The sequence below is a fragment of the Tiliqua scincoides genome, chromosome 5 (assembly GCF_035046505.1).
Source record: "Tiliqua scincoides isolate rTilSci1 chromosome 5, rTilSci1.hap2, whole genome shotgun sequence".
NCBI classification, from domain to species: Eukaryota; Metazoa; Chordata; class Lepidosauria; order Squamata; family Scincidae; genus Tiliqua; species Tiliqua scincoides.
This window is the reverse complement of record NC_089825.1, coordinates 134,356,705-134,370,439: the sequence shown is the minus strand read 5'-3', so window position 1 is coordinate 134,370,439 and position 13,735 is coordinate 134,356,705. Positions and strand designations below refer to the sequence as shown.

Below are 13,735 nucleotides of genomic sequence, written 5' to 3'. Positions count from 1 at the left end.
ACCAATGCAAATTTCACCTGGTTGGTGCCACTCATGTGAAATATGTATGGGCACATTTCCCGTGCATTTTTCAGCATGTGCTTTGCACACTGTTTTAGGGAGCACCAGTAACAGCAGCAACAACAGAGACAGCTCCATGATGATGAACAAGCTTCCCTGTCCTTATTCTTAACAGTGTTAGAAAAGACTTGAACGCCCTTTCCTGGAATTTGAAACCTGATTTAGACAAGGAAAGGATCAAAGCAAGTGAGCTCTGCCTGCCTGCGGTCCCTGATCTGAGCTAGACAGTTCCATTATACCGTGCAGTTTTAATAACCTCTCTCAGACCTGCTCACTGAAATTTTTTCTAGTGCCTGCTTGGAAAGCACATGAGCTTTGGCCTTGGGAATCAATGCCGATGATTGTGCTAATTACAGAGGAGTTTGTAATTTCAGTTACTCTTCTCTCTTAGTGTCATCATCAGTAGCAGGACTGGAAAAGCAAAACATTTTTACCAGATCTCACAGCTTCTTTCAGCAGCTTCATGATGGAGCGGTCACTGGGTAGTGAGGCTGGAGTGAGGCACACTGTCCCAAAACAATGGAATCAGTGAGGAAATGTGCATTTTGGAAAAAGAAATGGAAATATATTTAGGGCACAAGCCTAACCAGGCCCACTCAGAAGCACCGCAGATACTCGCCTATAAGTCAATCCCACAGATAAGCCGAGGGCAGGTTTTGAGCCAACAATCATGGAATTTTCTATGACCCTCAGATAAGTTGGAGGTTAAACTTAGGGGGGTGTCTGACTATAGTTTTGTCTGATTTTACTCAAGGCCAGATCCTGAAAAATAACCCACCACTAATTGTTACCTAAGAACTGTAGTCTCTAATTTATTAAAAACATAGTAAAAGATCATAAGATACATTTTTATTCTTTTTGAATTCTAGTCTTCATCACCTTTTTGTAAGCACTGTCAGAGTAAGTGCACTGTAAACAACATACCAGTAAATCAGTGGTTCCCAACCTGGTATTCATGTACTCCCAGGGACACTCAACAGGACCTTTAAAGGTACTTGAAAAAGAATGGAATAAAGGTAGAAAAAGGCAGGTCATGCTCCAGAATGCCTTGCAGGACAGGAATGCCTTGCAAGGACCAGCAAGGCAGGAAGGGAGGTAGCTAGTTGGCTGTGAAAGCCCCACCAATAGCTAGTTTTTGGTCATCAATTCATGTATGAACCAGTGTTTGAAAACCAGCACAGTAAAAAAGCTGAAACATAATATGGAAAGTGATCAATCACCCAGAATTTCTCAGCACGCTTCTGGTGCAAAACAGTGCAAAGGCAGAGTCTTCTGTTCTTCAAACAGATGAAAAGAGAAAATATGTGATGAATACATGAAGTCTGGGCTTTCATATGGAGGAGATGAAGGCTTGTATTATTAATTACAAACATTTTGCTAATATGAAGGGTACAATTTATGGAAATGTGCTGCCAAGGGATATGCAAGTGAAAAAGTTTGGGAACCACTGCAGGAGAACCATGAATCAAATCCACCTTTAAGGTGTCTGGTGTGTTAAGCCAGAAGCTCTACGTACAACATACAACCCATAACACATAACTGGGAGTGTGCAATTCAATTCACAGCAGAGAGATGGAGCTGCATATATTTGCAAACCTTTTTACTGTGAAGTAGATCCACTGCTTTCCATGGGTGTTATTCTTAAGTAAGGGTGCATTGAATTGTAGCCTGCTTCAGATGGAAAGGAAGATTCCCATCCTGGTTTTTCAAAAAACTAACCTGCTTTGCAAGCATTTGCCAAGCAGAACCAGGCTGCAGCAGAAGGAAGGAGAATAAAAGGTTAACAAATTGCTTCTAAGGAGCTGTGCCGGCCTGCTGCTTGAGAAATGAAACTTTTCAGAGTCAAAAGGCTTTGCCCTCTGATTGACCCGGAGATAAGGCGAAGTGATAATTTGAACTTGATTACTTGGCAAAAATTTCACGTACTATAGGCGAGTATCTATGGTAAGTCCTATTTTGTTCAATGGGGCTTACTCTCTGGAAAGTGTAGTTAGGATTGCAGCCTTAACCTCTTCTCCTTCAATTAGAAAAGAATAGAAAAAAGCCTATAAAGTGTCAGCGATGGTTAGCGCCCCCCCCCCCAAAAAAAAACCCCATCACAGTCTGGAACCTAAATTAGTTTCTAAAACCAAATGAAAGTTGTAGTCCTATACATGTCCACTCAGAAGTAAGTTCTGTTATATTCAATGAAGCATACTCCCAGGAAAGCGTACATAGGATTGCAGCCAAAATCATGCCCTTCTGTCAGGGTATATGAGAGGGGGGCTAAAGGGGGTAATTTGTACTCAGACCCAGGGTGAGAATAATAATAATAATAATAAAACTTTATTTTTATCCCGCCCTTCTCCCTAATGGGACCCAGGGCAACCCAGGAGAAAGGGGTTCAAGAGCCTAAGGAGGGGAGCCAGAAATTTCCTAGTATCGTACATTTTCTTTTCTCACGTGACTTTGCTGCCTGCACGTGATGCTGGGGGCTAGGGCCTAGGAGGGGGGGGGTAAAGGGGTTAATTTCTACCCAGGCCCAGGGTCACAAAGGGGGCCCAGGAGCCAAAGGAGGGGACCCAGACTCACCCAGACTCACTGCCCATGTGGGATGCTGTCAATGCCGGGCAGGCAGGTAGACCTGACCTATCTATTGGAAGATTGGTAGACCTTGGCTCCTGTTCTGGCTTTTGCCACTTTCCCCCTGTTTTGACCCCATTCTACCCACCCCATTTCTACCCCTGACTTGGTTTCACCCTCTTCCTCTTTGGGAAGGGGCCCCAAAGAAACTTTGTACCCCTTCATAAAATTTCTCTCAGAGGCCCTGCTGGGGACACTACCGCACTTCGGTGGCTACAGCTGAAAATCATATACACCAGGCCCAGGAACGCATACAGGACACAGTGTCAAATCTGGGGGGAAACCGGCCTGCTACGGTAGCTCTTTGGCTTGTGGATGTGCTTACCACGAAGACGTGTACAGGAGCTCAGAGACACAGCTGCGGGACTGCAGCTGCTGCAGAAGCAAGTTTTGGTACACGCAGGACATTTTCCATTCTAGTGTGAAATATCCCGAAATATGATCATGCTAATTTTCTGATTTAGGAGTGCGCTTGGTTTAACACACTACTGTATCTAGTGGCTGATGACATAAGTGCAGGCAATGTTTGCCCACACCTGCTTTAGAGCAAAACAGATGTTATCAAGCACAGGCATTGTGTGCTGTTGCTTGATAAAACCTGTTTAGCTCTAAAGCAGGGGTAGGCAAACATTTTGACAGGAGGGCCACATAATCTTTCTGACACTGCGTTGGGGGGCCCGGGAAAAAAGAATTAATTTACATTTCAAATTTGAATAAATTTACATACATTTTCATAAATGAATACATTAGACACTGAACTTATATGAATGAATGATTTGATTGAGATTACTTATAATACACATGAGAACTATAATACAAGCTGAAATCCTAACCATACTTTCCTGAGAGTAAGCCCCATTGAACAACATAGGACTTACTTCTGAGTAGACCTAGTTAGGATTGTGCCCAAAGGCATGTAGAACCACATGAGAAATATGCACTGTTTGCTACACACCTCTTGCACAGTGAAAACATACAGACCAAGCCAGAAACGCATGGAGACATTAGTTGTTCAGAGGCAATGGGAGGGCATTTAAAAACAGGCCCAGGGAAAAGCAAAAAACACATGGAGACGATAAAAGGCCTTGCTCTAATTTGGCCCGCAGCTTGTGTCTGGCATTTGCGATCAGCAGTCACAGGCCAGCATGGGCTAACGTGGACCAGAGGCTCATTGGAGACTGGGGTCTCCTGTGGGCCGGATTTGGGGTCCCCAAGTGCTACAAATGGCCCACAGGCAGGGGTTTGCCCACCCCCTGCTCTAAAGGAATCCTCTGTTAGCCCAATTGGGGGAAGGGCAGAGTTAAAATTCTTCCATCACCACTGAACTCGGTAGTTGACCTTTGAAAGGACCATTTCTTTTAACTTTCAGGTTCGGTCTCTGCAATTAGATAGTAATTATCCTGATCTTCCTCAATGAATTGTTGTAATATGGATAAATGAGAAAATGTAGATGCACAATTTTCAATATTATACAGTGCACTGTAACTGTTTGATAGTATTATGCCAGGGACTAGATGAGAAGCCACTGAGACATGATTAGCCATGGGATTCATACCCCCTTTCTATGCTGAAGCCACTGTTCCTGACTTGAAGACGATTAGGAATAAAATAATTCAAAGTAAAACATTGTTATTTTAATAGTTTTAAGTTAACAATACAATAGGATACTCTGGGTTCAGCTCTTGTTATTCCAAAATTTCACCCTGAGCTTCTGCCAGGAAACCAAGAAAAATGCAACCTATGGCTTAAGTACATTTTCACAATGTTTAAACTGAGAGTTTTTATTCTAGGTACACATCACAGTCATTTTGTTGGAGGGGGAGTGCGTAGATTAGATTCTTATGTATAATCATCCCAGGCTTCACCTTTGGACAGAACACCAGCTCTTTTCATATGTCAGAGACAGGACACTGAAGGAAAAAGATTGATTATTAGATACCTCATTATTGTCTTCTTATTAACTGTTCTCGTTTGTTCAGATCAGGCCGCAGGATAATGATGTAGCATTTGGGAGAAAAGATGCAGCCTAGCAGCCCAGCACTGGAGGCCAAGATGGAGAAGATCTCCACAGCCACCATGGCTTTCCCCCTTGTGCTCAGGTAGGTTGGCACAAATGACACCCAAACGCTGCAAAAGACCAGCATGCTGAAGGTAATGAATTTGGCTTCATTGAAACTGTCTGGCAGTTTCCTGGCTAGAAAAGCCACACTGAAGCTGACAGAGGCCAGGAAGCCCATGTAGCCCAGCACACAGTAAAACATGGTGGCCGAACCTTCATTACATTCCACTACAATTTCTCTAATCTGTGAGTGCATGTCCAGCTCGGGGAATGGAGGAGAAACAGCCAACCAAGCAGCACAAATGCCTACTTGAAAAAGAGTGCAGGATAAGACAATAAAGTGTGCCAATCTTTTCCCCACCCATTTCCGGAAAATGTTTCCAGGCTTGGAGGCCATGAATGCCACCACCACTGTGATGGTTTTGGCCAAGACAGACGAAACAGCAACAGAGAAGATGAGGCCAAAGGCTGTTTGCCGAATAAGGCAGGTTGTGTTTGTAGACTTTCCGATGAAGAGCAATGAGCAGAGGAAGCAAAGAAGGAGGGAGATGAGGAGGACATAGGTGAGGCTGCGGTTGTTTGCTTTGACGATGGGAGTGTCCCTTTGCTGAATGAAGATTCCCAGCACCACAGCTGTGATCACAGCAAAGAAAAGAGCCAAGGCAGCTAAAGTCATGCCCAGGGGTTCTGCATAAGATAAAAAGGTTGGTGTCTTGGGAATGCATCCATCTTGGTGCTTGTTTGGGTAATGATCTTCCATGCAAGGAATACAGTAATCCATGTCTGGAAAAAGAACACATACCACCTTCAAGCTACTATAATTGTTACCAGGAATGACTATCTGTTCTTCCAAAGTGTCAGTGCTTTTGACACACTAGCAGCCCAATTTTATGGGCCTGCTGTGCTACTGGAAGGGTGGTGGTTGGTGGGAAGAATGGTAGGGGGGTGGGAGGAACAGGGTAGAGATCGGGGTGTGATGGAATGTGTGTCAAGGATGGGAAGGGGGCATTATCAGCTGCAGCTTCTTTGCTGATATCCTGTCCTTTTCCCTGGCCTCAATACACCCAGTGGCAGTCCTGGAGAGGGTCGAGGGGGCGGAAGCTCCAGGTGCCATGCCTGTGGGCCCCGTGGGGGTGGAACCGCTGTGCCTGCTGCAGCACAGCTGCTGCCACCTGCCCATCAGAGCCATTCTGGGGGCAGGCAGAAGCCCTGTGCTGCATTCAAGGGTGCTCCAGAAGCCTTCTGAGTTCTCCAGAGTACCCTGTTTAATGGTGCTCTGGAAGACTCAGAATGCTTTCAGAGCAACTAGGAACATTGTATGAGGCTTCATAGGGTGCACAAGTATCCCCGGGGGGGGGGAAGCCTGTTGCAGGGGGTGGCATGTTGTGGTCCCAGGGCAGCACATGGGCCAGGTCTGCAACTGAATCCAGCTTGCCAAGTCTGCTCAGACCTGCCGCAGCAAAATTGTCCCATCCTGGCAGTGTACCCCTGGGGTAAGGGAACCAAGAATCTTGCTGAGACATCTGGGACTTTCCCTTTCGGGATGCAGGGTGTGCTCCAGTGGAAGGCTGCTCCAGAGGGGCAGGGGAGAGGGGTGAGACAGGATTAATCCAATTCAAATTTCTGAACTATACACAGCTTACCGCTTTGATTTGAGATCTTCCCTTCTGGACACGGAGCACAATCATAGCAGCAAAATTTCTCCCCTTCCTTCCTTTTCCTGCTGGAACCAGGTGGGCAGTTAGCATTACAGAGAGACGAGGGCGGCACCTGTCCTTAAATCGAGGAAGTTTTACCATTAACGCTAAGCATGTTTGGGGAGTTTTGGTGTACAAATGATGTGCCAGTTAAGAAGAGGGGTGATGACAGTGTATAATACTATCCTTGAGCTCATGGGTGGCACATTTGGTCAAATGTACTCAAAATTATTTATGACTTAGACATAAACACAAATAGAGGATGATAACAGTTTCCACACTTGGATGGAGCCCTGGTGTATTGAGGTCAAGAAGGAGGAGGTAGCAGTTGTTTCCTTGACCTGGCCTTTGTTGCCCAATTGAGTCTCACTGGACCTTTGCCAGTTCCAGGTCTGAGTGGATGCAGAAGGATGAATCCAGGCTAGGAAGGGGGATCAGATTTTGGCAGCAGTGCTGCTGCTGACACCACCCCTTTCCTGGCCTTGATCTGCTCCTTGCTTGCGTCTCCACCCCATTCCGCCCACTGACTCCCGAGCACTGCCCACCCCTGTACCAACTTACCAGTGCTGGGGTTCTTGTGGTGGCTACCAGCATGAGGGTCTGGTCTCTCATTTCTCACAGTGGCAGCTAGGCAGTGTGCTACGGTACCTTGATATTTGCAGTGCCCAGAAAACACACCCAGTCACCGGAATATGCATTCTGGCGGGGGAGGGGACCAGTAGGATTGGGCCACTTCTCTGACCATGCTGTTTTTGAGCATTGCGGGGCTGGGTGACATTCTTTTGTGTCACTTAACAACCTTGTTTGCTCCTAGGAGATGGCTTTTCCCCACAGGGTTCAAAAGTGCTGCACAAGCAAGGTACAGTCACACATGGAACTTTTCAAGGATCACGCAAGGCTCCTTGACAGATAACTTGATAGTGTGGGTAGGGATGAGTGGGCTGACAATAAAAAGCGAGGCTTCTGCTTGAGTCTTGGGCTGTCAAGCTGTTCTGGGAGCCTGTATTCAGCTGATCACTTCCAAAACTCAGGGCCCAATCTTATGCTTATTGCACCAAGCCATGCTGTGATGGTTCTCTTCTTACACTGGCACTGACTGCCACTAAGTAGTCAGTGCAAGTAGCAAAACATCAGGAGAGGCAGGAGGGGATGGAAAGAGGGCAACTGGGGGGGTGGAGGGGTGGAAAGGGCAGGAGATGGGAAGATTAGGTCCCACTGGATATCTTAATCCCCTTCCTGGACCTGATCCTGCACACAGGTCAGTACAGAATTGTGACAGCAAAATAGCTGTTGAAGGTCTGAATATACCCCTCTGTGTTGTGGATATTTACCTCTGAGTAAAGCAACAATTGTTCCCTTACCTAGAGAAGAACTCTGCAACTGACCCCCACCTTAGGATGCAGCGGTTGTTGTTTTGGTGCTGGTGCATCCATGGGGGTGGCGGTTAAAATGATAAGATTGGACTAAATGTACCTCTAAGGACTGCAGGGAAATGTACAGGTGAGTAGGAACTGGACCCCCAGGCACCCACTGCCACCTACCTGTGTCTCTCTGCACACAGTAAAACAAAATTTCAAATTTTGTCAGGAAATATTTATCTAGCAAAAAACAAGATTTGCCAACCTGAATAAAATAGTCAGGCCACTCAATTCCATCCACATCAATGGCAAATGTTACGCCTGAATCAGCCTGAAGATTCAAACTCCCCACTTTGACTCTGACGTAGGAGTCATTCCTGAAAGTGATCAAGTTTGTAATATCAAATCCAGCTGCTAATTCTCCATGTTCGTTGAACTTAATTTCATCTCCACAACTGTTGTTGAACGAGAGCCTCAGAAGAGGTGAGTGCAGCTGGGTGGAAAGAGGCATGAAAGCATCAGGTTTAAAACCTACAATAATATTCCTAGAATTCCCTATATGAATTTCCTTCTTAGAGTGAAAAGGGTTTGATAGATTATTCTTTGACAAGTTATATTTGACCATAGCTTCTTTAGGGACCATGTCAAGGAAAGATCATAGCCAGATTCTATGCCAATTAATTGCATGAGTTGGTTATGATGCTGATTTGGAGAACTTCTGAAAAGAACCAAGTGTCATGGTAGAAAGAGGGGCTCTCAGCATGTATGGGCTGATCCAGGGCAGTAGGGCCTAGTGGTTAGCACACTCATACCTTTCCTACCCCTCTTTCCCCTGCTTGGACACTCAGCAGAATGCAGAAAAGCTTTGGTACAATGTCACCTCTGCCACTAGCCAGGAGATCAGGCTAGAGAGAAGGGCTAGCTGGGCAAAACCCCAACATTAAAAAAAATAAAATCGAACCTCTGTGTTTTCTATCAAAATCTTTCTCATACTAGCACTTGCAGAGGAAGTAGATGTGACAATCCACAGGGCTTCTCATTCCACAGACTGCAGAGACTTAATATTCATGTATACTGTAAACAAATTACTAAAAGTCTAACCAAAAAGGGGAAAATGAAATGGTGGATAAAAGCAGATAAAAAGGAAATAAACTTGGCAAAGGGGTATTCCAAACTGCACTTATAATTTATGCCAGCAGATGGTGCTGAGGCACTTCGTGTTGCATGTTAAAAGGACCAACTGCAAGTTAAATCTGAGGACATAAGAACAGCCCTGCTGGATTCGGCCATAGGCCCATCTAGTTCAGCTTCCTGTGTCTCACAGTGGCCCACCAAATGCCCAGGGAGCACACAAAACAGCAAGAGACCTGAATCCTGTGCCCTCCCTTGCATTAGGCATTCTGACATAACACATTTCTAAAATCAGGAGGTTGCACATACACATCACGGCTTGTAACCCGTGATGGATTTTTCCTCCTGAAATTTGTCCAATTCCCTTTTAAAGGCATCTAGGCCAGATGCCATCACCACATCCTGTGGCAAGGAGTTCCACAGATTAACTACAGACTGAGTGAAGAAGTATTTACTTTTGTCTGTCCTAATTCTCCCAACATTCAATTTTAGTGGATGTCCCCTGGTTATGGTGTTGTGTGAGAAAGAAAACAGCATCTCTCTATCCACTCTGTCCTTCCCAGGCATAATTTTGTATTTCTCTGGGCACAATCCTAACTCACTTCCCAGCACCGACATAAGGGTAATACAACTTTGAGGTAAGGGAACAAACATTGCCGTACCTTGAGGAGGCCTCCGTGACTGCTCCCCATCTGCAGGATGCAGCACATGCCCCACTAGCACAGCTATGCCAATGCTGGAAAGTTAGTTAGGATTGCGCCCTCAATCTTGCCCCCCCTCATATGCCTCTTTTCTAGGCTGAAGAGGTCTGAATGCATTGTGGAAGGACTACAAAAGGCAAAACACACACACACACACACACACACACACACACACACACACACACACACACACACACACACACACACACACACAAGCACTGATGATCTCTAGCTAGACTTATTCCTGCCTTTTCAGGGTTACCCAGTGATCCAACATTTTCACTCATCTTCAGTGAGTCCCTTCCACCCAGAGCCCACTACATGGGCTTTGGGCTGCTGGAACAAAGAGAGCACTCCTTCTTGTCAGCTTGGAACTTTTAGCGCTAGGTTTTAACACAGTCACTGGTTTACCCGACGAATTCTTTCCTTCCCGGAGCAGAACTGGTAGGAACATGAGGCAAGCAGCTAGTTCATTCCTGATTCAAAGTTTCAGACTCAAATGGAAGAGAAAAGCAAAACAAAAATGATGTTTTACAGAACAGAGGACTGCAGACCTCCTGCTCCCAGCATCTGAATGGCACAGCAACTGCCCCCAAATGCAGAGAAATGTACAGAGAAATGAGGAAATGCAGAGAAAAGAACAGGGGAACTTGGGGAACGCAATCAGTCAGCTATCACCTTTCAGGAACCTGAGGACTCACAGTAAAATGGTAATATTGGATTGACAGGATTACCTGCCAGGGCTTCATGTGCAGTCTTTTTCCATTCCCTCTTTCTTCATATCTGGCTCTGGGGGAAAGCAAGAGGTGCAAGGCATGTGCCACAGCATAGACAGCATTATAGATACTATAGCTGTGGCCTGTCATGCTCATTTCAAAAACAGGTGCAGGGAGGCTCTTCAGCTCCTCCTCTCCGGTACATTGTCTTCTACTCCTTGGAGGCACACCAAGTTTTGGGAACGAACAACCAAATGCATGCTCCCAGAACATCTCCATAAAGCCATTATTTTTATCCTCCAGAGGTTCTATATTCTGAACAAAGTCTGTGAATCCAGGAAGCTGGTTGGAATGAATTGAGAAGGAAAGAGCACCATGGAAAAGAGCATCACGGAATGGCTGAATATTAAATATCTTGTAATAGATGTTGCTTGTAAAATCAATCTGGGCTGTCATAATCCACAGTTTACCTTCAGGGGGTTTAAATCCAGGAATGACCAGAGGAATCATATTTATAGCACACATAGTGCTCGTCAATGATACAATATTTGGAATGTCCCCATAGAAAACAATTGCATTGGCTTTACTCTCCAGGAACACTGGCATATTGTTCACAAGTTCTTCGAGATATGTCAGAGCATGAATTAGCCCTTTACGCCTTTCAGTGAAGGCTGAACAAATTCCATTTTGGGACAGCATGGGTTCCAAGACCTGTAAGAAATGTTCTCCAGCTTCATTATCCATAGCAAGGAGGCCGACCCATTTCCATCCAAAATGCAGACATAACTGGACAATTCCCCAGTACTGAAGGGCTTCATTGGGGACCATGCGATAAAAGGAAGATAATTTGGAATAGTCCTTCTTTCCTGGTTCAAATGAGCCATAGGAAAACTTGAAAAATAGAATTCAGTTACTTTAGGCATGAAATAGGATTATTTGAAATTCATATTATGTACTCGCTTAGAAATTAATTTCTAACTAACTTTTTTTTAAAGATAGAAATCCCCATGGCTGCTTGGATTGAATTATAAATGTACTTTCCAGTCTTTAAACTGTTTCAAGAAAATCTGTGTATTTTGTCCCACTTCTACAGATGATAATTCAATTTATTTATTTTTTAATTTTTGAGGGGAAAAAAAAAAATATTTGGAAGGCTGAAATATTTGTGCTGATATACTCCAAAATAGAAAAATTCTTAGATTTCACTTATCTCTTTAATCCTACATATATTATTTCAGAGGAGAATGTTCCTGCCCTGAGGAACACAGGTGTGCATTATATGTGATTAGGTGACACATCTAATCATAAAAGAAGGGAAGTGTGACCTGCATGTGAAATGAAGAAAAGTGTTTGTGGTCCTCCCAAGCACAGTTCTTACCTGTGGAATCTTGAAAAGACCTAAGGTGTTTGCCATATATGAGGAGATATCAGAGTCAAGTCCACCAATGACTCCAATTATATTTTTCTTGGAGCCACAGTTGTAGTTGGGGATGAACTTTGGTGACTGAAAGAGCAGGCCAAGAGTATTGCAGTAGGTTGTCCTTGCAACACCGTAGCTGTCATAGATATGAAATCCCAGAGTGATATTGGGCAAGATTTCAGAGTTTTCATTGATCTCATCTATGGCAAAAGCCAAGGCCAGGATGTGCTGGTACAACCTTGTTACCATTCTGCAAAGGAAGTGTCTGACAGTTTTAAGTAGAATCCAACAGTATCTGAATATATTTTAGCAACTAACTGGCCCTCCCAGGCTCTAAGAGTTTGAGGTGCTTGGTAGTGAAATGAGGACGAAAATCACAGAATTGTAGAGTTGGAAGGTGCCTAATAGTTCATCTAGTCCAAACCCCTGCCTTAGGCAGAAAATCCTCTTACAGCACTCCAACAGGTGCTTGTCGAGCCAGTAAAGGTACTTGTGACAGAATCCACTGGAAATCTAGTTTGTCATAGTTGTCCTCTGCTGAAAAGAGCAGGTATTACTGTTTACATGAAAGATATTTCTGAAGTGAGGCACAGCCCAGTCTGCAATCTAAATAATATTTGAAATTTATCGGCGCACACACAAGCACACAGAAAGACATTATAGAACCGTCTATTCCGAATGGATGGCACTTTTCCAAGCTTGTGAACCAAATCAGAAATCCAACTGGATAAAATTTTCATTTGTCAATGGCAAACCTGCCATGAAGTGAAAGGGGCAAATGCCCTGGGCACAGAACCTTGTGCAACTCTAGGACCACACGGAAGCCTCATTGATGCTCCTGATATGGTCAGTAACAGAAAGATTCTCCTTAAAGAGTATGGTTGTTTTGATGCTTAACCATCCTGAATGATATCTGAACATTGAACCACATTCCTGAAGAATATCAGGAATGTCCAAGCTATCCAATCTCTTGGAGCCTCTCCTTGCGGTCTAAAAATTGGGAAGAGAGATTCTCAACTATAGTGCTTTCTCTGTGGAACATTTTAAAATGGTTATTTTCTGCCCGAGCTGCTCTCTGAGCTAAGTTGTTTAGGGCCTAATCCTATGAACTTTCTAGCACTGATGCAGCCATGCAAACAGGGCATGCACTGTATCCTGCAGTGTGCGCGCAGTCATGAAAGCCTCTTCAATGTTCAAAGGGAATATTTGTTTCCTTTCCTTGGGGTTGCATCGCACTTGCATTGGCACTGGAAAGTTGGACAGGATTGAGCCCTTAGTCTGGTAACTTTCAGGCTGGACAAAGAATCCCCTATACATAATATAGGTTTCTCTGCTCTTGGAAGATATGACATCAACTGAAAGCCTAATCCTATGAATGCCTACTCAGATTTAGTCCCAGTATAGTCAAGGGGGCTTACTCCCAGGTAAGTGTGAATAGAATTGCAGCCAAAATCTAATTTATATAACAGGCAACTAGAAGAGTATTGTTGAGAGCAAGGCTTCCTAAGGCTTCCATAGTCACTAGACAGGAAACCAAAACACGACAGGTAATAAAAAGAACTGTATGATATTATATGTGAGTTGAAATGCTTTTTACTACAATCCAAAGGGCACAATCCTAACCAATTTTCCTGCACTGGCATAGCTGTGCCAGTGGGGCATGTGCTGCATCCTGCAGTTGGGGGAAAGTCACAGAGGACTTCTCAAGGTAAGGCAGTGTTTGTTCCCTTACCTCAAAGTTGCATTACCATTATGTTGGTGCTGGAAAGTGGGTTAGGATTGTGCCCAAAATGTCCTTTATGAGCAGAGCATGTATGTCTCTTTGTATGTCTTTTAACCATTTCAAATGTTAAATTGTTCGTATTTCATAGCTGTTCATTAAAGACCCCAAAAATGTCTTAAGTGCACAACTCATTTTCCCCCAAACTGTCAGATCTGTTGTGGACATGCCAAGATGCAGATTGCCAAAAA

At 44.4% G+C, this 13,735-nt stretch overlaps 1 protein-coding gene across 1 annotated transcript; it reads right to left on the bottom strand.

Moving 5' to 3' along the window:
* Positions 1-4,625: 4,625 nt before the first annotated feature.
* On the bottom strand, positions 4,626-11,172 carry LOC136654296 (vomeronasal type-2 receptor 26-like). Its single transcript, XM_066631249.1, has 4 exons — positions 10,363-11,172; positions 8,062-8,289; positions 6,385-6,511; positions 4,626-5,524 (listed from the first exon to the last, which is right to left on the bottom strand). Exons 1-4 carry the CDS (start codon positions 11,170-11,172, stop codon positions 4,626-4,628), a joined length of 2,064 nt encoding a protein of 687 aa, XP_066487346.1.
* Positions 11,173-13,735: the final 2,563 nt, after the last annotated feature.

What these genes read in the sequence shown, in the direction of transcription:
- LOC136654296 (XM_066631249.1), bottom strand. Translation starts at nt 11,172, where the DNA reads ATGGTCCCCAATGAAGCCCTTCAGTACTGGGGAATTGTCCAGTTATGT. An exon ending in TGCACATGAAGCCCTGGCAG is followed by an intron (nt 8,290 to 10,362) that starts GTAATCCTGTCA and finishes CTTTCCACCCAG; the next exon opens with CTGCACTCACCTCTTCTGAG. An exon ending in GGCCTGACTATTTTATTCAG is followed by an intron (nt 6,512 to 8,061) that starts GTTGGCAAATCT and finishes ATTTAAGGACAG; the next exon opens with GTGCCGCCCTCGTCTCTCTG.